Genomic DNA, 24,918 nt, shown 5'->3' with positions numbered 1-24,918 from the left:
GCAAAATCGACTTCCCATTGGGCAACGCGAGACAAAATGTAGAAAGCTGGCAGCACAAATCAATTGAACATTACGCGCAATAGTCTTCACTGATATGATTACTTATTTGCTCTTTGTGAACTATCATTATACTTCTGCGACTAATATTGTATCGTATTTTGTTTATAAAAAAAAAAAACAACTTTTGTTAAGAGGCAAAAAATGTTCGTTTCTAAAGTATCTGGGAAAAATTTTAATGGGGAATTCTGGAGGCCAAAATAAGAAGAAAATCAAGAATACCAATTTGTTAATGGAGGCTTCGTTAAAAAGTTATTAACGCTTAAAGTTTCGACCGTACTGAATTTTTTTCTCGAAAATGCGCAGGATTTCGAGGGTATGTCTATTCGCCAAAAATGATTGCAATTGGCCCCCGCAACCGAAAATAATTTTTCCAAAAAGATTTGAAATTTTTTTTTCCGTCGAAAAATTTCACACATTCTCGAATGTTTTTCTCGAAAGTGGGGAGGATTTCGGGGGTATGTGTATTCACCAAAAATGATAGTAATTAACCCCCGCAACCGATAATAATTTTTCCAGAACGATTTGAAATTTTTAACTTTAATTGTTAATAACTTTTTAACGAAGCCTCCATCAACAAATTGGTATTCTTGAATTTCGTCTTATTTTGATCTCTAGAATCTCCCACTAAAATTTTTCCAAGGGGTGGCCGAACAGTATGTACAAAAACAATCTACAGATTTAAAAAAAAATCCCCAAAGAAAACAAAGAAAATCCCCTTAATAAATTTAGTCACTGCTTTATATTTATTGTCATTTCTTAAACGAATATTAGCAGCTCAAAATTTACTATAAATTTCATTTAACAAGTGCTCTCGTGTAAACTCAAAATTATTCTTAAATTTCAGAGAACAATAGAAACGTTTATTGCTTGAATCTCGTTTCGAAAGTACCTTATACTAAAACTGGATCGATACAGAGTAGCTGGCCTTTACGCAAGGATGATACGCATTCATGAAACATCCCACGTACGATTCTATTAGTTAGACTGTTTTCCAATCATTTAATTTCCCCAGAGGATATTCGATATAATTAAAATTTTTTATATGTGATTCAGAAAAAATCTCAATCAATCAGAATCGATGGAAACAACTTAATTTCGAATCGTTTAAATTAAACGTAACGCAAAAAAAAAAAAATGAAAAAAGTTTGTAACCACTTTTGGTATACAAAGTGAGAAAGTTAACGTAAATAACTTTTATTTAAAAGTTGCAGGGTTTATCTCGTTGGTAGAAATATTTCAAAGATTTGGTGGTTAACATTGTTAACAGTGTTTCCGTTTTAATGGAATGATACATTTTTTTACAAACTGAGCCTGAACGTAATAGTTAGAGATATTTTATTTCGTTTAGACATTTGCAAATTTTCCAAAAACGAAATAAAATATCTTGTTTATTATTACAATTATATAAAACAATTTTTTTACACAACACAAAACCTACAAATTACTCGAGTCGAACGATTCATAATTTTGGAAACTTAATTTTCACTCATTTTTGTCAAAGTTGTCAACGTCACATTAATTGTATTACATATTCCTTGGTTTGGAAATACGAAATCATTTTTAAAATAAGTACTATCAACAAGGGGGCGCTGTAGTCGTGTCGTTGTTCGTCTCGCCCAATCTATCGCCTTTGAAAGGACATTACTTCGAGCATGTCTTTGTCGCGCGATATTAAACATGTTTATTTACACTCGCAGATCGACTTCCATTGTTGCCAGAATTGCCCACAGAGTCGCAAAGTTTTAATATAAACCTCTCAGTTCCAAATTCAATTAGAAATATAATACATTTTATTTGAAGGCAGAATTTATACTAAAAATAATTTTTAAAAATATAAATTGAGAATTAAATATAAAAAGACCAAGTAATAATAGTTATATTGAACAAGTCTTTATGGAAAATGTTTGAAACGACAAAACAAAAAGGCTGCGAATAAAGTTATTAAAAACTAAAGTTTGTACAAAATTAAATTGTAACATAAACTCTAAAAAGTTTCGTTACTTTTTTTCATGAAACCAGATAAAAGAGAATGTTGGAACGTACAATTTTCAATAAAAAAATATCATTTTAATATAACGTGAATATATTTTTTCTTATATACGATACTAAAAGTTGATATTTTTGTATATCTATGAAAAATTGTGCATAAAAGAATTTCCGGGTTATTATTGCAATCTGTCGGATGAAGTTTATGACATTCTGGGTTTAATATTACGATAAGGTGAAAACCCTGATTGTTATCGATACCTGCAGTCTCGAAGAAACTAAATTTCATATTCGATTTAAAATTTTCGCATCCAAAGGCGAATTAAACTTTATATTATTACACACATCAGGTACAACATACAGGAGAAAATGTGTATTTTCATTTGAAAAACATCCATGTACATTGATTTTTAAAATCGAAACATTTGCCATATCATCCCAATCAGAAAACATAATAAAAGTGGTGTCTTTTAGATGCGTCACCCGGTATAGAATACGCTGATGGAAACAATTAGAGGATCACGTTTCAAGTGAACTCTCGAAAGTGAACCAAAAACATTTACAGTGTTTTCAACGAACGTTAAACTAGCAAAGTCGAAGCTCTTATGACATCCAACGTACACAATTAGCCGAGTTAGTAAATCTACGATCCGTTTGAACACCGTATTATCCCGAACGTGTAGAATGGAACTAGGCATAGGTCACTATCACTATTTTTGAAACGGTTGTCGGATCGTATTTCTGCACGAGACGTTACACAAAGTTACGAGTTTCTTCGCTCTCCTCAAGGATCGTTCTTGAAAGTGGCCCGTTCGACGAATTTAAATTACGATCCGTTCCCTTGAATCGACAAATCGAATCGAAAAGTTCGTCGAGTTTCGCGTAGGAAATTATCGAGACACGGCAGAAGAATCGATCGACGAAAAGTCAACGGCATCGTGTGTGCGTGGCTCTGTGTATACATGTATATGTATATATATCATCTATTATCGTCCAGGGCACTGGTCGTTTCGAACGAAACTCGTAGCTTCGGTTTCGCGAATGCCGGCAACGCTACCCGGCGAATACGATAGTAAATTTTTCGAACGCGACTTACCTTCGAGCCTCTCTGTTCCGTGTTCCTCGAAGAACTGTCCCACGACCCCGATGAAAACGGATCCAACAATCAACCGAAAACTCTCGTGTCCGTTCGTTGTTCCTTGCCTCTTCTCTCTCTCTTTCCTCGCCGCCAGAAAGGAGCAGAAGTGCGTCCGACTAGGAACGCGTCGCGACGTGCAATGCGCGATGGTCGGTACGTTACTAAGCCTAAGAACGGTGCGTCGTGCGTCGCGTCGGTCGATCGGTCTCCGCTACGCGCCTGTGTTCCCCGTGTCGGTAGTCGCCGGCGACAAAGCGACCAATTTAAGGGTTGTTAACGCGCATAGAAAGAAAGCTGTACAGCCGCCGGTTTCACCAAACGATCGTGTATGACGAAATTAATCTCGGGTGTCTGGTCGACGTGCTTTATCCTTCTTCGGCCCGAGTCATTGAACTGCCAACCGCATCTAGGTAATTCCCAGCTCGTCACGTGGGATCGGATTAATCGGATCAGAAACATTCTGTTGTGTTCGTGGCGCGCCACGGCGAATTTCGCCGAAATCCTAACCAAAAGTCCCAACAAAGTTTGCACCTTTTTCTTCTTTATGGATCATATCTGACTATGGTTCACCGTTGTAACCAATGCATACGTATAGTTTTGGAGGTTAGTAGGGCAAAGTTGCGACTTTTTGAATATGGATTTCTTTAGTCGTCTTTAATAAGTTCCTAGCAATTTAGCAGACTATAAGTGTACAATGAATAATCTCAATATATACCCCAATCTTATTAATTTATTCCACTTTTTGAACCTATGGTAAATAGCAATATAAAACCTGTACAATTCTTTCCTTTTGCTAATGAAATAGTTATATGGGTGTCAGGGATGGTTACAGGCGTGTGATTAAATTTAACTGTATTAACTATATTGTTTAATATTACGATAACAGAAAAATATAAGCGACTACTCTCGATCGAAGTTCGATGCATATCTTTCATAAACAAAATGGCCACCAACGCGGAGGACCCCCGAACATCTTTCAGCCCAAACCTAAATATTTTACTCATCGATATGAATTTGATCTTATTATTAGCCTAAACACTCCATCATCGACACACACAGTTATGTACACTTTTTACAAATAACACAATAGTACTAACTTTCTTTTCTTCCCTTTTCAGTCTTTTTATTTAGATTTTAAATATTCGTCAGGTACACGGGCATTTGATTATGTCTCGACTTGACAAATTTTGTCACAAATAACTGTTTATGTTTAGAAACGTTCCCGACGATACGAATTGTTTTTCTATTAGTCCTACGATCTTATCTTTCTCGCAGTATTTACCAGGTTGGGATTGGTCATAGTGGAATAATAAGCTCGACCACCACGCCTTCCTGACCTAACCTCGCCCGACTTTTTTACGAAGTCACATTAAATTAATTGTGTATCCCGAAGAAATAACAAGCGTCGGGCAATTATAAGAAAAGGTTAGCTTAGCGTTTGACAAATTAAAACAGTAAAATACACTAGAAAGCGTTCGTAACAAAAGCAAAAAGAGAATTGTGTATTCGGTAAAGTGGTCGGCATTTACAATAATTCCTAAAATAAAAAATGTATCATACGCCTTCAAAACTACGTGCATGTATACTCGACAAATATTTGAAGTCGTTTTATTGGAAAAATGAAACTCGTATAAAAAAATATTATTCTATAATACATATTTACACAACAAAATTTAGCGTTCGTTTCTGCCATTTTGTTAATTTCATTAATACGAACGATACGAATACTCTTCTTACTTATTTAATGTTATCGTTCTAGTGTTTGTTTGTTTAAACAATTTTGTCAACTCGAATTCATCAAAAATTTCAGTTTGTTTAAAAAATTTACTGCAACAATTCTGGATAATGTTTCTAAATAAATTATTTGAAACTAACTGTACGAAGTTTTATTAACCGTTCGTTTCTGCCATTTTGTTAATTTTGTTAGTGTTTGTTTGTTTAAAGAATTTTGTCAACTCGATTTGATCAAAAATTTCAGTTCGTTTAAAATATTCAATCAGCTTCGTTATGGAATAAAAATTTTGGACGAATAATTTTTACACCCAGTATACGAAGTTTCGCAGTTGTTCAGTTTTAGTTTGGTGAATAGGCGTAGTGTGATTTATACATGTCGGAATCGAGAAGCCCGTAAGGGTTCACGTGCACGACAGCGTGTATTACGAAAACAGCAACACGTACAGAAGCGTGCGAATCACGTGAATGGCTACAGAGGTTGGAGGTTATATGGTGCACCATATACATGAATCCTGCATAAGTGTATCTCCGCGATGCTGAGTAGGAGTGCACGCGTACCTCTCGAGAGAACTTGAAAGACGGATGGGGAAAGGCTCGCGGTCTTTAACCCATTTTCATCAGGGTCGTTTTCTTCGGTGGAATCGTTAGGCGAATCTCTGTAAGTACAATATTATCGACGAGGATATTTTGGAACAGCGAAGATCTTCCCAAGTTTTCGAGACGAAAAATAAACACATACTGTTATTCTTACGCTATTATAAATACATTTATTATATGCTTAACCAAACCTTGCTGAACTGCCTTTATAATGATATTAATCGTAAAGTTGTAACATAAGTGACATTTTTAACATTATTCATAGCAAGTTTTTATACATTAACATGACATTTTGTATATATTTATATTACAAAGAAATAAGTTAGAATTTAAATTTACGAAGAGGTTAGTTTTGCGTATACGTTACTTTGTTGAAGTAGTTTAGGAACATTTATAAAACGAATGTTGAAACAATGAGAAATAAAACTTATACTCACATCTATTTATCACTTTTAATTTTTCCTTTTCCTTCTCCTAATTAGAAAATTATGTTAATATTGCTTTTAGACTATATTATAACATAATACGTATACAAGGTGTTCGGTCATCCTTGGGGAAAAAATGGCCATCCTTCTCGAATCTTTTTCTAAAAGGTGGGTAGGATTTCGGGGGTATGTCTATTCACAAAAAATGATTGTAATTGACCCCCGCAACCGAAAATAATTTTTTTAGAACGATTTGAAAAATTCTTTTTTCGCCGAAAAATTTCAACACATACCCGATTTTTTTTCTCGAAAATGGATAGGATTTCGGGGGTAATTGTAATGATAAAAAATGATTGTAATTGACCCCCGCAGCCGAAAATAATTTTTCCAGAACGATTTGAAATTTTTTTTTTCCGTCGAAAAATTTCACATTCTCGAATTTGTTTCTAAAAAGTGGGTAGGATTTCGAGGGTATGTCTAATGATAAAAAATGATTGTAATTGACCCCCGCAGCCGAAAATAATTTTTCCCGAACGATTTGAAATTGTTGAATTTAATTGTTATTAACTTTTTAACGAAGCCTCCATCAACAAATTGGTATTCTTGATTTTCGTCTTATTTTGGCTTCTAGAATCTCTCATTAAAATTTTTCCCAGGGTTGACTGAACATCCTGTATAGCAAATGAGGGGTCGGTCGAGCGCTTGTGAGAGCGCGATCCCTCTGGTGGCGAACATGGGAGGCAACGCCACAGATGGATTGGGGTTAGATGGATTTATTATTCAAGCCACCATTAGGCAAACCGAAGTTCACAGATAGTAGAATTCACTCTGTTTTTGGTTCACCCGTTATATTATTTTGGTCACCGGCCGCTGCGATGATGTTTATAGAAACAGCAGATAAGTAGCGGACGAACGTTAACGCACACGTTGCTATAACGCGTACGTATAGGCAAAATGAAATGTGATAGACCGGAAGTAATTTTGCAAATATCTCGGAAACTGATACCGTGCTGTGGTTACATGTATAGGACAAAATTGTTCAGAATCTTATTTTCTATAACGTATTTCAAAATCATCAAAATCGTAGTACATGTCCCATCAAGTAAATATTTACCAAAATTAGGTTATTTACGCAAATCAAAAACCCTTTTTTAAGAATAAAGAAAACTGTTCTTCAGTGCTTCTGAACAATATTTAACAACAGTTAAATATAAAAAATTAACAAACGAAAAGTTGTCGAATCTCCTTCGATATAGAACGATATTTATTTGTAATTTTAATTGCCAGGAAAAGAATAAATCTTGATAAGTTCACGGAACGAGATAGGTGATGAGATAGGGAAGAAAAATAAACAAAATTCTTTTGTTCCTCGAGATAATCAAGAACAAAGAATTACGATTATAATCGTTTAGATTTTCAATACTAAATACAAAGTAATAATATTGTATATAAAAAAAATTTTGTAAAGATAGCTTCTTAGCAAATTAAATTATCAATCAAAATCCGTCATACTAATAATTAAATGATATTTACTGCACTCCGTTTTGCAAATGATGTGATAAACAGAAAGAGGTGAAATATTCCAATTTACATTTTTTAAATATTTACCCTTGCGATCAAAGAATATTAAACAAAAATTCTTTTGTAAATACTACTTAATTACGAATGAATTGCAATAAAAATAATACAAATTATCGTCTGTATATTTTAGCCGTGAAAATTTCCTTTCCTTTTTAGGGTTTCATTTCTAATCGCTGGTCTATATTGCGAAACCGAATGATGTAAACTAGCAGTAATTAATTGCACGCATTCAGCTGTTTCTTTTATCATTTATATCGCACGATTTAACACGGAGACGGAGAACTGGTCACGGCCAGTACAACTGTTATCTACGATCTATCGTCTTATCACCGAGAAACTGGTAGACGCTAGCGGTGACAAATTGTTATCACTGTGCTTTTCAAGGTTTCACGCGGATCAGCTGGTTATACCATTACCAGATATCGTGTTCACCGTGTGACTATCAAAACTCATCGTGCATGGAAAACGTGTGAACTTTTTAATCTTGACATTATGTTTTCCAAAAAACCAATAAAAAGTGTATAAGCATAGTTTATTACTATAAACATTTCAACCACCAATTTTAGATCCTCCTCAATGTAGTTGTTAACAAAAACAGTATTTTTAGTCTAAAACATACACTCATGTCATGCATCACCAAGCATCCAAAACCTCCATGTTTATCATAAAATCTCATAACCTAACATAACCTGTCCTCTCGATTTTCAATCGCACCGTTCCAAACACTCGTCATTTACGCCGCCAACCGTTAGATCCACTCGCTCGAAATATAACGTTTTCGATACTACAATAGTATTAACAATATTTATAGTATGTACTGCTAGCAATAACAGCACTTTTTAATGTCTTATTAAACAATATTTAAAGTAGCTAACATGATAGCTAACGTACCAACACATTGTAAGCTACATAACCTAAAATTTGTTTCAGTACTTATTTTTGTAACCTTGCCTGGCCAAATTTATTTCCCTGAACATCTCAACTTGAAAATGAATTTTTCTAGTTCCATAATGACGTAACAGCCAAAGTGTTAATACTATTACCACTACAAACAAAATCTAGAACTAATAAAACTATTATACGCATGTAAGCCACTATTAGTTTTTATCTTTTTTTTCTAAGTACGCCACCATACGGATTCCCAAGTGTTTATAATTTAGAATCATTTCCCGAGTTCAATTACTCACTTGACCCGACTTCATTGGCGCTAAAAGACGTTTATATTACATTGCAACGCGATAGTTGTGCGCGAATATATTTTTTATCATTGAAACTACATAATGATACAAAAATACATAATAGACGTTCGAAGAAAAACAGTTTTTCCCCATTCTTCGTATTATCTAGTTTGTGAAGTCACTATTATGGAATGTAAATATCACTATACCGTAAGTGGTATAATAGTTGGTTGCACAGAACTAATTGATGTTAAACGATAATGAACAATCTAAAGATACTTTTAAACAAATATAAATAATAGTATTTAGACATTGTTAGCGTTAATTGGAAAAGTTCATAAAGTATCCTGTTCGGTTAACAATTTAAATTTACGCGGCGTAGAAAAAAACAGTACTTACCGTCGTACCATAGTAACTCATATTAAAGCACAGCTACTGAGATCGGCAAACTATTTTTTTTCAGGAATCAGATACAATATGTATACTTTTACAAGAAACTGAAATTATGTATATATGTATACGTACAATATAGAATTTATGAAAACACTATTAAAACACCAATAAAATGAAGTTCGTTTTCCTGTAAAAAAAACTTTTGTGTGGCACTGTAAGTGTTGATACACATATTTTTAAGATATCAATATTAAAATTAGTACTGATACTTTTGTCGAGATTTCAAATGAATATCAAACAGATATCGATACTTTCATAAGTGTTAAACGGATATTGACTCTTTGCCATAAGCACAGACGACGTAGACCTTACACCACAGATGAGATATACGAGTAGACCTTACATCTTATGGACATTCGTGGCCCAATCTGACTACCATACCGACCTCATCATTCGGAGGAGATTTCAGCGCCCTCTTCTCGTGGATGGCGGTCAGTTGAGAAACTATTCACTGAATTAGTTTGATGGACAAAAAGCGTAGTTTATACATTCTAAGAATGTTCGAAAAGTTCTTCCTTAACCCAGTAAAGTGAGAAAAACTCCCATAAAAATTGCCCAATTTTCGAACGATCATAACTTCTACAATAGTGAATGTATTTCATTGGTCCTACCTCTTGGCATTTTCTTGGGCTTCACTGGATTTCGTTGACCTTGATGTTAGCCTCATTGTTGACCATCTACGACCATAATCCAACCATTGTTGACCATCAAATAACCAATGACTCGTTAAAATCATCCGGAAGTCGAAGATTAAAGCCTTCTTACAATCATTCCCTTGCAATTTGATGCACGATCTTCTTAACATTTTGTTCCAGTTTGAAGGAGTGTTTGTCAAGACTAGAAAGTAAAAGAATAAATGTTAATCGAACATTCCGAATAATTGGCACAATAAGACATACATACACATAATTTAGCCCCTGAAATGGGCCTCTAGAGTTTTAGCGAAACAGACTGAAAAAATACATTTAGTACATAACTAGTGGCTCTATCAAATCCCATTTCAACCATTTTAAATTAGTTCCTAAATTGAACGCTGTTCGTGAATAGGGGGCACTACGTTCAGTCTTACAATTGTGAGTCGGTAAAACAGTTTTGCTGTGAACGCAAAACTACGCGAGATGTGTCGAGTCTTCTATATTCTTGTTAGTGATTATGTCTCGTAATAACTGAACTGTTTACTTTAACAGAGTTATCTGCAGGGCAGGATGACGGTATTGAGCAGGTTTTTGATGTTCAGTGGCCCAAAGTTATTTAAACCCAATGGATTGGAAAAAGTAGTGCCAAAAAATGGTAATTACAGATTTCCGAAATGAAGAAGCGGGAACAAACTATCTTAGGCAAAGCAGCCGATGAAAACCGATAGTGTTTTATTACGCAACGTTTCTGCACACTAATTCAAATAAATATTTTGTGTTACTGCTGCATCATAAATATATACGAATATCGAACATAGTGTAACTCTACCGGTTGTGCTAATATCTTACTCGTACGAGAATTTGAATGTTAATATAGCATAAACGTCAAGGAGTAACGGGTACACAATCATAAAATAATTTTATTTCTTCATTTGCAGGAATTATCCGATGCATGTCGGAAGAACATACTATGAAGATAACACCAAGCGAATGGCAATGGACAAAACTCAAGGACTGGTTACATTTTTACTTCTTTCTGGGTGCCATACCAGCATTATCAATTATGTTTTACGCTAATGTATTTATTGGGCCTGCTACGTTGGAACCGATACCAGAAGGCTATGATCCTAAGCCCTGGGAATATTTCAGAGTAAGATTATTTCTGAAATATCCATTGCACGTACATTAACAAAGAAATTGGATTTAATGTTTAATATTTTTTACAGTCGCCTATTACAAGGTTTATGGTAAAATATTTTACTCCGAATCGACAGCAAGAATATGAGAAATACATATGTGTCTGTGTGCAGGCCTTTGAAAAGAAAAGAATGAAGGACTTGGAAGTTCAAGTTAAACAGTATATTGATGAACGTCAGGATTACCCATCTTATAGTTATAGAAGAAGTACAGGCTCTTTAGATTTAAAACGTTATAGAGAAATGATCGAGTCACACGAGCAGTAACCTCTTACTTTCAAAATTACTGTTTTCAGTATATAATTGGCATACATATGTATATATATAGTGGTCTAACGTGTAAATCAAGCTATACGGATTGTAACAGTGCAAAAAGAAGTTAATAGTTCAATAAAACAAATACTACAAATTTTCTTTGATTTATCATTGATCTAGCGAAGATCAAAGTCATTTGTTGATCACTGCAGTTAGACTCTGATAAGATGTCATTAATTCTGTCATTTAATTCTGTGAACCGTTCATGTATTAATTTTTCCATATTCTTGTAGAGAAAAAAGCAACGATGCTTGATATTACATGTAAATTCTAATTTCTAAAGATTTCAGTAGAACGAAATAAATCCCGCAACAAGTTTTCGTCAAGAGTAGCTACGGTACATCCTAGGGATCTTTTAAGTACCTAAATCCCTAGTCCACCGTAATGTACGCGCGATTCTTACTCGTACCGCTAGCAACGCCCTCTTACGCGACACAGACCTACAGTCTGGCCCATATGTTCTTATGTGGCATTCACACTTTTGAGCATTTAAACGCTAACAAGTTCTGTAAATTAATAAAATTGATATTGACATGTTTACTTAATGGTAAAATTGTGTTTGACGAATATTGAATTTAAAACTGCCAAAGAACAGTTCGAAAATTTTCATTGTATTGAATTTTTCGCGAAAGTCTTCGGCAGCAAGCGTTTGAAGTTTCATGAATACAGAAATGAAAACAAAAATATCGATGTATTTTTTTTTTACATACTCGACTATCTTGGACAGAAAAAATTGTTGACATCGATTTTTGATCGGGTTTTTTATGCGAATACCTACATAGAGGATTCAAGTCTGTTACGATCTGGCGAGCACAATTACTCTAGCGGCGAGTTAATGACACAGACTGACGTACGTACGTTGGTGTGCCAGTGCAATTCATAGTTACTGGTCATTGCCAAGGTCGGCTTCGCGTGTCTTGCATAATACCACAGTGCGAGCCGTTTCTCTTCCGCGCAACCCGCTAAGGATTTACACGTGTATGCGAGTGATTTCTGCGCGTCGTCGGCTCGAATGACTTCCTCCCACGAATTGATCTTCAATTATGGCGTGCCATCTTTTTTTTTTTTCCTTCCACCGTGTCAATTACCTGCTACTCACGTGACACGCGATTGTCTCTTGTTGTGCAATTCGAAATCGTTTGCCTCTCAGTCCCGACCTGCACAAATTCCAGCTCTTTCCGTTCCTGCGCAGACTAGATGCGCACGGGGCCACGAAGATCCCGCCATTTAATAAAGACCCCAAACCAAATTTAACGTGGGATGGACCATTCGATAGCTTATCGAAAGGAATCATTTTGTGCCAATTTTCTAATCCAAAATGGACGATAAAGAAAATCACATTTTTGCAGAATTTCTTTTGTCCTGCTGAATGCAAAAATCTGAAAAAATTCAGTGACGTTTCGGATATCGAAACACACATTGTGGAATTTCTTTAGATGTTTAGATTGAAAAACTAAGCTATACAAAATAACAATTGGAAAAAACCCTTAGGAAGAAACGTAACTGTATTTACGTCACGGTTAATATAAGATTTCTTTCATTCTTTCTGTTAAAGTGGATGATCCCCTTCGTGCATTAATTACGGCAGATTACATTTGTTAGATCGACAAAATTAATGACAAACTGTGGGACTAATTCAGTGACATAACTATTACTGCAGATACACATCAATTCCCAAGCATTGTTTTGTGGTATCATGCAACTATCAAAGTACTCTATTGCTAGTTTAGTAAGACAGATTTGTGACCGTTTCTTCTAGTATCTTCTTTGTATGGTATTAATGGTGGGATTAAGGGGGTATTGCTATCTAGACTGTTATTTTTTCGGTTCCTTTTGTAATTCTTTTTTAATGGCAGGTTGGTTATTTTGCCATTGTCTTGCAACCATACACGCTATATTTCTCGTCTAAAAATATTAAAAATTGCGGAAGGAAGAGAGTATCTTCATTGGAAAAGGTGTGCTCATTGCAGAAATTAGGGAGAACTCAAAATTTCGATAAATAAAAAACTAGCGAAACTCAATATTTTTAAGAATCTCTAGTTCCGGCGATAAAGATCTATTCAAAATTATATGCATTTAAAATTTCTCCTATCAATTTCATAGAAAAGTTATATACTTTATTTGCATTTTTAGAAAACGTAGAAAGGAACACAGGGTGTATGTATCAGAAATTATCTCGTCATCGAAATATTTGGTATCGAAGTATATTCAAACCTTTTTGTTATCGCCATTTTCACGAATCGAGGTAAATGATCTTGCACACACGTTTTCAGTCACACACCTTAAGAAAATGAAATAGAATAAAAATCGATTTTTTCATTTCTCATTTACTACTCGAATAAAATATTACCCACGTTTGGGATTTGTTTGGTCGATGTTCGTCAGAATTATACCGAGGTGAGGTTGGATCAGGGTTTGGAATCGTGGTAGTTAAATTACGAATCACTTTAACAACAAATAATCAAAAATATACTTCAACGGAGATAACACGCGTGCTTCCGTCAGCCATCTTGCTGCCAACAGACGCCGAGCAACGCACGCGTAGCACTCACTCGTTCACGCCTGCGCAGTACACGCAGGGCCAAGGGTGCCCAATAATATCGATCGTTTTAGAAATGCATATTTCTCACAATGTTGACACGCTATTTTGAAATAGCCTGTATGTTACCGGAGATGTGGCCGCCGTGTCCACATACTAAGCTTTGTTACTTGACCTAAGCTTAGTTAATTAACGTGTACAACGCACCTGTGCAACGTATCGTTATATCACATCGTACTTTTAACCACCTCTTACGATATTAATTTACCGTAAGCGATACATCGTGATAAACGATTGACCAGCAACTATTGGCGACTCGTCGCCGCAGCGGATCGGCAAGACGCGTTTAAAATTGTTGGAATAAATTTTACGAACGATCGGTTTGGAAACTTTTCATGATGGCCGATTCACAGAATTCTTAGCCTCGAATTACGGTGTCGGGCTTTTCATCCGCGGTCAGACACTGAAAGACAATTAAAATCTAATAGACAGCCGCTCCGGCGAGCAAAGAATATTAATCCCCGAAGTAATTTGACTCGTTTAATCGGTCGTTTTTGTTCGTTACAGCCGATCTATTGGAAATAGAATTCTTGATAATTCACCGTGTTTAATCCATGATTCTTTTTTTCATCCAATCATCGTGCACAACAAAACGATTATACATATATTTTTTCAAGAGTTCCCGCCGTGATGCAACGCGAGACTCGCAGTTCGGTGTATTCGAACAGCTTTGAATAAATCTTTTTCTAATTAAACATTTACAAGGTTACTTTGCCCGAGTGTGGATTCAAGATATTGGCACACAATTTGGACTACTGTTATTGTTATTATTGTTGTTGTTTTAATCCTTATTGCTGTTGCTGTTCTTGTTATTATTATAATTTTTATTGCTATGGTTGATGTTCTTGCTACTATTGCTGTTAGTATCATTGTTGTTGCTGTTGTTATTACTACTACTGTTATTGTTATTATTGTTGTTTTTATTCTTATTGCTGTTACTGTTATTGTCGTCACCGTTGTTGGGGCTGTTGTTATTATTGCTATTGTTATTGTTGTTTGTATTATTATTGTTGTTGTTTTTGTTACTATTGTTACTGTAGCTGTCATTGTTATTATTGTTGCTGTTTTTGTTCTTATTGTCATTGTTGCTGCTGTTGTTATTATTACTATTGTTATTGTTATAAAATATAATTTTGCTTTTTTAGATAATCGTGTGATTAACTCTGTGCAAGGCACGCATAGCATAAACTTTTTACAGGAAGACCCATCGCTCGTCAATTTTCGTTTACGTCTTAAAACGATCCTAATGATTTTGTTCAATGGCCCGACGAGTCACGGAGAAAGTTTTTCTCCGCTTCGAAGATTTAGAAAGCGTGATAATTCGGGTGACGAACTGTGCAGTCTTTCAGTTTGCATCGTTCGCCGAATTCGTGTCAGTTCGATCGTTTTCGCGATCGTGACAGCAATCAAGTCAATAAATAATCGAGGTCGAAGTGCGTCGGTGTACGAAAATTCACTACGCGGTCGATTTGCCTGTTGAATCAAGAATGCAACAACTCGGTGTTCGAATTCAAAATCGGCATAATAATTATGCAACTATCGTCCGCATCAGTGACGCGAAGAGATAGGTTCGTAATTCGCGAGATAAAATCGTGCTTCGCGATCGGAATATGGGGTTATTAATATTTATATATAAAAAAAAAAAACAAACAATTTTGTTATGTGTTTAAAATCGACGGGAAAAAAAAGATATTATTTAACGAGTCAAGTTGCGTGATTGTTGAAATGAGACAAGTTACGCGCGGGTTGTTTATCGTTACAATGTATCTTCGTTAAGTGGAATTCTACGGTATTTTTTTTGTTTTTTTCGTTGTTACGAAAAGTTTGTTTACAATTCTTTGAACACCAAGGAAAACAGAGTTAAGATAAGTTCAAGTTGATTTGGATAAAAAATACGACATTTTTGTAATTTGCGGTGTCGTCGTTATTCGTTTTTGTATTTCCATGTTGTCGATGTTGTTGCTGCTATTGTTGTCTTGATTTAACATCATCGTTATTTATTTTTGTATTTGTTGTCGTTGTTACTATTGTTTCTGTAGTCGCCGTCATTAACGTCGTCTTTGTTGTTTTTATCGTCCTTATTACTGTTGTCATTGTTAATGCTTTTGTTGTTGTTATTGTTGATGTTTCTGTTGGCGTTGTTGTTATTATTGATGCTTCTGTTGTCGTTGTTGTCATTGTTGATGCTTCTGTTGGCGTTGTTGTCATTGTTGTCATTGTTGATGTTTCTGTTGGCGTTGTTGTTACCGTTGATGTCTTTGTTGGAGTTGTTGTTATTATTGATGTCTTTGTTGGAATTTGTTGTTATTGTTGATGTTTCTGTTAGTGTTGTTGTCTTAATTGGATGTCGTCGTTATTCGTTTTTATATTGCCATGTTGTTGATGCTATTGTTGCTATTGTTGTCTTGATTTATCGTCATCGTAATTTGTTTTTGTATTTGTTGACATTGTTACTATTGTTTCTGTCGTCGCCGTCATTAACGTCGTTTTTTTATTTTTATCGTCCATATGACTATTGTCATTGCTAAAGCTTTTGTTGTTGTTATTGTCTTAGTTGTTGTTGCCAACGCTAATATCTACGTTCTATTCATTATTTAAAATTTTCATCGAGTCAAAGAAACAATCCATCTCGGATGTTCGGCAGAGAAAGTAAGCCCTCTTGCCGGCGCCGTGGCGAGTCATTACGATCTTGATTTCGTTTCCGCGAGCGTAGTGGAAATTACAGATCATTTAGAAAAATCTGCAAAACTATTATGTGTGATTACGTGTTATATTGTTGTAACGTTGCTGTGATTACGAGGCTTCTATCGTCGGCGCATCACGATTGCATAATAATATCGAACGAAACCTGATACGCCGTCTGTATTCCGGAAATTCCTCTTATATTTTTTTCCCCCCTTTTATCTTAATACGTTTTCGACTTCGATACCGAGCCGATGGTTATCGGGTTAATCGCGCGGATTAAAAGAATTGCGCAACTATTTTGTGGGAACGCGAGTTCGCATTCGTTGAATTAAAATCAATTTCCTACTTCCTGTTTCGTAGACCCGCGGTGGCAAACTTCGGGCTCGCCGTGGAAGAATAGAATTATTGCGACGAAACTGCCTTGTCACCGTCGCGAACGTCGCGTAGATAAGAACTGACCGAGGCGAAGATGGGATGAGGAGCAGCGCAGCGCTGCGTTCCTCGGTCTCGAATTTCAATCCCTCCGCAGAACGCCGCCATTGCAAGTTGTCGCGGAGAGCATTAAAGCGACGCGTTCCGTCCCGACTTATTATCATCGCCGAAGCCTGAGCAGACTTACAACGGGCTTATCCGATTGTTTAGTGCGCAGAAATCGCAATATACATACCGCATACTTCGTTACGACTGTTTCGTTTTAATGTTCCTGGTCACGTTTTATCAATTCTGATCTAAACTTTTATTTCCCTATTTAATTATTATTGCATTGGTCCTTAACTATTCAATGATTTATTCGCTAACCTTTCTGCACTGTTCCAGTAATTACTACACTGGAACTGCAATATTCAAATTATTATTTCCATTCGATATTAGATGAAATTTTTCGACAAAATTCAAAAATTTCAAATCGTTCTAAAAAAATTATTTTCGGTTGCAGGGGTTAATTATAATCATTTTTAGTGAATAGACATACCCTCGAAATCCTACCCACTTTCTAGAAAAAAATTCAAGAAGGTATGAAATTTTTCGACAAAATTAAAAAATTACAAATCGATCTAAAAAAATTATTTTCGGTTGCAGGGGTTAATTATAATCATTTTTGGTGAATACACATAGCCTCGAAATCCTACCCACTTTCTAGAAAAAAATTCAAGAAGGTATGAAATTTTTCGACAAAATTCAAAAATTTCAAATCGTTCTAAAAAAATTAGTTTTGGTTGCAGGGGTTAATTATAATCATTTTTAGTGAATATACATACCCTCGAAATCCTACCCACTTTCTAGAAAAAAATTCAAGAAGATATGAAATTTTTCAACAAAATTAAAAAATTTGAGTTCGTTCTAAAAAAATTAGTTTTGGTTTCAGGGGTTAATTATAATCATTTTTGGTGAATAGACATACCCTCGAAATCCTACCCACTTTCGAGAAAAAAATTCTTTATCGAAAATATACCGTGTGGTCGGAAATGTTTCTATAACTTTTTAACGAAGCTTCTAACAACAAATTAGTATCCTTGATTTTCGTCTTATTTCGGGCTCTAGAATCTCCCATTAAAATTTTTCCCAAGTCTGGCCGAACATATTTTATACATGGGAAAAATTTTAATGGGAAATTCTAGAGGGCAAAATAAGACGAAAATTAAGAATACCAATTTGTTGATTGAGGCTTCGTTAAAAAGTTATTAACGTTTAAAGTTCCGCCTGTAGAACGGCAACCTGCGAACAGCTGCGCATGCGCGACAGTAATTCTCACTCAAAAAACTGTAAGGCTGTCGATACGTCACTAAGTGGAGTTTCTCATGCTGAGTGAGAGCCACTATCGCGCGCAAGCTGCTGTGCGCAGGTTGCCTATCTACAGGCGCAACTGTAAATGTTAATAACTTTTTAACGAAGCCTCAATCAACAAATTGGTATTCTTGATTTTCGTCTTATTTTGGCATCTAGAATCCCCCATTATCCGAATATTTATACTATCGTTTGTTATGCAAAAAACTGTGCGCATTAAATAAATAAAACTTATATTTTGACTAATTGGAATAAGTGTTTTAAAAAACAATTTATTCAACAACTTTAGTATAATGAAATATATGTATAGAGCAGTAATGGTGCAAATCGAGGCAAAGTATCGCGCAAGCGTAAACGGTAAACTATCGATAATAAAAATTTTTTGTAATACGGTGAGTACATATTGAGAACCGACTGTTTGTCAAGAGCATTAATTGTTAGAAACGTTTCTCTATCGCTATCTGGGTTTGAAGTGACCATCAACTTCTTTCATTGGTTTCTAGACGTATTCAGCCTTTCTAAGGGTGGGAGTTCCTTAGCCTCTCAGATTGTGTTTCTCAGTTTCGTAATTACGGTTGAAACTTGTGCACGTGTACAATCCTGTCGCGGAAGTTTAAAATGATATAAACGAGGTGCTGCAATCGTTTTACGGTACCGAAATAAAAACGTTACGAAAACATCGCAAAAAAAGAAATATCCAAGTGTTGCAGTGGGTGAGTAAACCAGTTATTGTCGGTTGAAATATGTATACAATAGTGACCCGATTATCCGAGGTAAAATATTTTCAAATGTCAACGGATTCTCGAACTTAATATCATTATATTACGAATAACGAATAAATTGATTGCAATTCGTCATTTTCTATTTGTTCATTGAATCGTTCGTTATTCGTGAATAATCTGCAATTATGAATAGGTAGATTTATTGGTCTATAAGCATGCAAGGATAATAAAGAGTATAAAATAGAAAAGAAAATGAAGTCTTGTGTAAAATCTAATTGACAGTGATAACGATTATGCAATCTTCTGTGCATGTGGTAAACGTAAGATTAATGGGGGACGTAATTAATGAAGCGTAATAGCGTCGACGTAACCGAGCGTAAATCATTTAATCGCTATTATAGGTTTCTCTAAATCTCGATTTAATTCATTCTAATACTGATTGGTACTGAAGTTGCGAACAAGTATACTCCAAGTTCAGTTACAAAATCGTCGTATTTCAGTTTGCGTATGTTTCCAGACAAACGAGTTTTTCTAGTTTAGAACGTTAAGTGTAGTAGCTAATAAATTAGTCGCGATTGCTTCTTTTTTCTTTTCTATTGATCTACGATATACTCGAATCTTTCTATCTTTGCGTGAGTAATTAACACTTATGTTGCTCAATAAAATGAACTGCCATAACAAAACCAGTTTCAATCGTTCTCTACCATTATTCTATTTCCTTAACCTCACTTTCGCGTCACTCGACTGCACTGCCCCAATTGTTCCTTTCCTTTCCTTATTCTCTCCTACCCTACCTTACCGACCTTCTGCCGCCACGTTCTCGCCTCGACATTCTAACTTCACTTTCTTTCCTGTTATTTCACCACTTCCTACATTTTTTCCGCTCGGCTCTTTCTTCCTCGCTGCCTTCCCACTTATGTCTTCCTTTCAAACATCTTACCGGTATCGTTTACCTGATTTCAACTCGTTTATTCTCTTCTTTCTTATTCCCTAGCTATAACTGGCGTTATACACATATTTCTTCCCCGCCAAACCGGAAGTTGGATGAAAAAATAATTGTATCGTGCCGTTTAAAAGTTACCGACGACGTTGATTTCTTTTTATTGAAAAAATTTGTTTTGGTAATTTCTAATATTACGTTTCATCAGCGATCGAGTGTTTACTAATTTTTCTTCGTAACATTGTTTTACCGAGTTAGCGGAACAACGAACACCCGGTATAATTTGAGAAACAGATTCCGAAAGAGCCAAAAATATAAAAAACACGAGTATTGTCAGCGATGTAAGGTCAATTGTAATCAGAAACGGAAGACTTCGGAGGGCCGCGAGTTTGATTTACATAAAAGCCATTCGTCACGGGAGATAGTGGTTTCCTGAGTTGAACGGTCCTTGGACTTATTTCCTGGTTAAGAGACTCCCGGGACTTTCGTTCATTCACATCGTAGTCGATCAATGGCAAGGTCTCGGTGATACATGTGTCCAAAGAAAAGATCGCGTCACGTCGGCACTTTCAAACGATGTCGATCGGGCTTGAAAAAGAAATCCGCTGTTTGAACATAACCTGTTTACTTTACAGTACGCCCGCTTCACTGTTTATATTATTGAGGTCTCGTACGCACGTGCGTGAACGACGACGCGTTTTGGGTACCAATTTGGGACTTTACGATTATCACATAGAAACAAAACACCCCTCCCGCAATGCTTAGATTTTAAAGGTCGATTCGCAACATAAACCCGGTTCAACGAGAACTGGCAGAAACAGCTACACGCGAACAATGTGTGACCACTTGAAAGAAAAGACTATCGAAAGATTACAAGCGATTGTTTTGTTAGCACAGGTGTAAGATCATTGTAAATCTAATCTTTCTTTTTAATTCAAATTTCTCGTCCCAAATTGCATCATCTTATTTCGATTTTTATTACAATGAAATCTCATTCTAACCTATAAACTGACAAGAAATCATGTCCAGTACTCGAATTTTTTTTCTCGAAAGTAGGTAGGATTTCAGGGGTATCTCTATTCACTAAAAATGCTTATAATTGATCCCTTTAACTAAATAAAATTTTTTTAATATGATTTGAAATTTTTTAAGTTCGTTTAAAAATTTCAGTATCTTCTCGAATTTTTTTCTCGAAAGTGGATAGGATTTCAGGGGTATATGTATTCACCAAAAATGATTGTAATTGACCCCCGCAACCGAAAATAATTTTTCCAGAACGATTTGAAATTTTTTTTTTGCCGAAAAATTTGGGCACTTACTAAATTTTTTTCTCGAAAGTGGGTAGGAATTCAGGGGTATGTCTATTCACTAAAAATGCTTGTAATCGATCCCTGTAACTAAATAAAATTTTTTTAGTATGATTTGAAATTTTTTAATTTCGTCCAAAAATGTCAGTACCTACACGAATTTTTTTCTCGAAAGTGGGTAGGAATTCAGGGGTATGTGTATTCACCAAAAATGATTGTAATTGAAGCATGCTGCCAAAAATAATTTTTTTAGAATGATTTGAAACTTTTGAATTTAATTTTTTAATAACTTTTTAATAAAGCCTCAGTCAAGAAATAATTCTAGTAATTTGTTTTCTTTATCCATGATAAACAAAATTTTGATTCGTCCATTAAAAATTAAATTTTCGTCGGAGATATAGAACTTAAAAAATAAAAAAAAACCGTGTTAAAATCCTGTTAAAGCGCGTGCTGATCGCGCTTGCGTACTATTTTGAAATTCAAACTGATGTCGGAAAGTCCTCGTCGATTATTGTTAATATCCGTCGAATGGTAAAAAAAAGTAAACGCGTCGTTGATACCTAGCGGGTGACGAAAGATCGAATAACTGAATAATCGTTCTGGGAAGAAAGGCACGTCGCGCTGAGGTATGGAAGAAAGAAGAATAGGCAAAAACGAACAATAACTTGACTAAAAAAAAATAGAAAAAAAAACAACAATGATTAACGACTGAACTACTTGAACGATTTATTGGACGACAATGCGGTTGAAATTGCGAAAAATTGTTGGCGACGCCTTGACGACACGCACATATTTTACTTGTTCTTGTTATAGAACTGACGGACAAAAAAACAAAAACGTCGATGCAATCTCCTCTAAGCCATAAATAGTTAATTACGTAGGCGGATAATGAGGATATGGGCAAAAAGACAATTAATGATCGACTAGTACCGTTGATATAGCAATTAAACAATTAATAATTGCTCGTAATTCCTCGTTGAACGCGTGTAATTCCGAACAAAGCAAGCGTTTTATGTCTAACATGTTTACATTAGGTCTACAAATTAATTTTCAGCCCTTACTTCAAATCATGTATAACATTTATTTGAACTAAGCCTTTTTTTCCACCAGTTGAGTCCCAACTTCAAAACTATACAAACAATCTTGCTGTAACTTCAGAAGACAGTAATGACAAGAAGTATGTAAAGCTATGTGTGTTATTAGATTTCATTTGAAAAATGAAAATGTCACTGGAGATATCATATGGGAAATATTAAAAGGAAATTTCAATCTTGTGAGCAAGAAACATCTTGAAATTGGGCCCAAACTCGCCATTGTTTCATTAGGTTCAGAATACTCCTAGTACTATTATTTGTATCCAAGCACTTGAAATCAAATCAATACAGAACTCATTGTTTTCAAACCAAGTCAAGTATTTGATTATCCAAGTAGCTTGGATATTTGATCAAACTCGAGTTCAAATGTTTGAACAACTTGATTGTTTATACAAAATGTAAGAATGATTATAATGTAATAAGATACAATCTCACATGTTAATTATGAGAACAATACTTATACTACGTATTAAGGTTTTTAACCTTGTTCCAAGGAACATTGAAGTCTTACTTTTGTACTCTTTTAAATACATCTTTAGTATTTTATGTGTAAATTTTTCTTTTACAGTCTTATGGTAAAAAATAATCTTTCATATTTCCTTGTAAAATGGAATTAATGTAAGGAGCTTGCCATACCCAAGTTGTAGAAAGGATTATAAAACTTGATCTGCTGTCTATGGAGGTATGGGTTATTTATAATGGTTAAAATCGAATCACAAGAACTGATGTCTGCCTTTAAAACAAAGAAACAGTTTAAAGTAAACAGTTGTTGACAAAATATTTCACATTTAATGTTTTCAATCAGTTTTAAAATGCCAGGAAATAATAAAGTAATGTTTGAATGATTTGTGGCACTTCCAAAAATTTGTTGACGAAGTTCAGATTGTGACATCTGAAATACCATTATAAAAAGCATACACCATACACAAAATATCTGCTCCTACATTTCATTCCATTCTAATACTCGATGGTCAAGTGTAAAGCTTTATGAAGTTTTTTAATCAAGAGGTTACTACAATGGTGTATATCCTACTACGATACACATTGATTAACAATTAATAGATAAGTAGAAGTAGCTCACTTATCTCTTAGATTAAATTAGCGATGGAGTATGCAGCGCAATAGTAAACGAACAATGCGGGGACTAATCGACTCGAGACTGAATCGAGCATACTCTTTCAATTAACATAGCCATTCGTGACGGTCGACAATTAAGGTGATTGCACCAATAGTTGACAGTGCGTCGGTAGTAAATATTTTTCGAAAGAAATGTAAAAATCTAGGGTTAGGAGAAGTAAAAATCTAGGGATAGGAAATATAACAATCTAGGGATATTTAAGATAATTTTAGTCACTTTCGAACCCTGATCAAATGCAATTCGTAAGGTTCCTTATTTGTGTTTAAGGAAAACAGATATCTATAAAGTATTTATTTAGGAAGAAATACATTTTAGTAACATTAATAAAATTATACATAAAACGGTCATTTTCAACAATTTTATTTTTGAGACTTCGTTATTTTTTCAAATTGAGCAGTATCCGTTGTGAAAAATATTTCTGAGGACATATATTTTCGGAAAATGGAATCAAAATAACAATATCGATGTTTTTTAAGTTGTAAAGTAGAAAACAATTTTAATAGAAGCATATAATTTTCGAATGTAAACTCATTGATAGTATTGCAACGAGTCTCGTTTTGTTATGGCTACTGATATTGAAAGAAACGTGTTCCGAAGACAAATTTGAGGTTCTTACTCCGAGCACCGGAAGTCGATACTCCTTCTTAAGCTCACGTGGAACTTATCGTTGTCAATCATCGGAGATAAAAATGGCTTTAGTTCATTTATGTAACTATGAGCTCGAAAATACCTGTACACAGGATATGATTGTACTAGCACGTCCTTAGTGACACGTAGTTTTTCCTCGAATGTAGGAAATTCGCTCGAACCAGCCATTATTTTACTAAGTATACGACATTACATTACATTTGTCCTTATAAGCCCACAAGTTTAATCCGATATATGAATTTCTAGTCCTAACCTGTACATAAAATTCTAAATACCATTTTGTTACCGTTTAAAGTCACACATTTACGTAAACTGAGTTCTTTATTATACAGGGTGTTAGGCCATTTCTAGGAAAAATTTTAAAATAAGACGAAAATCAGGAATATCAATTTCTTGATTGAGGCTTCGTTAAAAAGTTATTAAAAAATTTCAAATCATTCTGGAAAAATTATTTTCGGTTGCGGGGGTCAATTACAATCATTTTTTGTGAATAGACACACCCTCGAAATCCTACGCATTTTCGAGAAAAAAATTCGAGTAGCTATGAAATTTTTCGACAAAATTAATAAATTCAAATTGTTCTGAAAAAATTATTTTTAGTTATATGGGTCAATTGCGATCATTTTTTGTGAATAGACGTACCCCCGAAATCTTACGCATTTTCGAGAAAAAAATTCGAGTAGGTGTGAAATTTTTCGGCAAAAT

The 24,918-nt window shown here is 34.9% G+C and overlaps 2 protein-coding genes across 2 annotated transcripts in view; one reads left to right on the top strand and one right to left on the bottom strand.

The window, feature by feature from the left end:
- LOC122404623 (facilitated trehalose transporter Tret1-like) overlaps positions 1-3,331 on the bottom strand; it is a 30,836-nt gene extending 27,505 nt beyond the window's left edge. The window contains exon 1 of the mRNA XM_043408756.1: positions 3,143-3,331. The gene's annotated coding sequence lies outside the window, so the exon portion shown is untranslated. The remainder of the gene's footprint in view (positions 1-3,142) is intronic.
- Positions 3,332-10,296: 6,965 nt separating this feature from the next.
- LOC122404654 (NADH dehydrogenase [ubiquinone] 1 beta subcomplex subunit 5, mitochondrial) lies at positions 10,297-11,392 on the top strand. The gene is made up of 3 exons (XM_043408816.1): positions 10,297-10,442; positions 10,726-10,937; positions 11,014-11,392. The coding sequence occupies exons 1-3, from the start codon at positions 10,358-10,360 to the stop codon at positions 11,248-11,250; spliced, it is 534 nt and encodes a 177-aa protein (XP_043264751.1). The 5' UTR covers positions 10,297-10,357; the 3' UTR covers positions 11,251-11,392.
- Positions 11,393-24,918: the final 13,526 nt, after the last annotated feature.

The sequence above is a fragment of the Colletes gigas genome, unplaced genomic scaffold, assembly GCF_013123115.1.
Source record: "Colletes gigas isolate AHSC1104 unplaced genomic scaffold, ASM1312311v1 Colletes_gigas_Sc00003, whole genome shotgun sequence".
Taxonomy (NCBI): Eukaryota; Metazoa; Arthropoda; class Insecta; order Hymenoptera; family Colletidae; genus Colletes; species Colletes gigas.
Note: the sequence above shows the minus strand (reverse complement) of the source record. Positions and strands in the feature narration are given on the sequence as shown.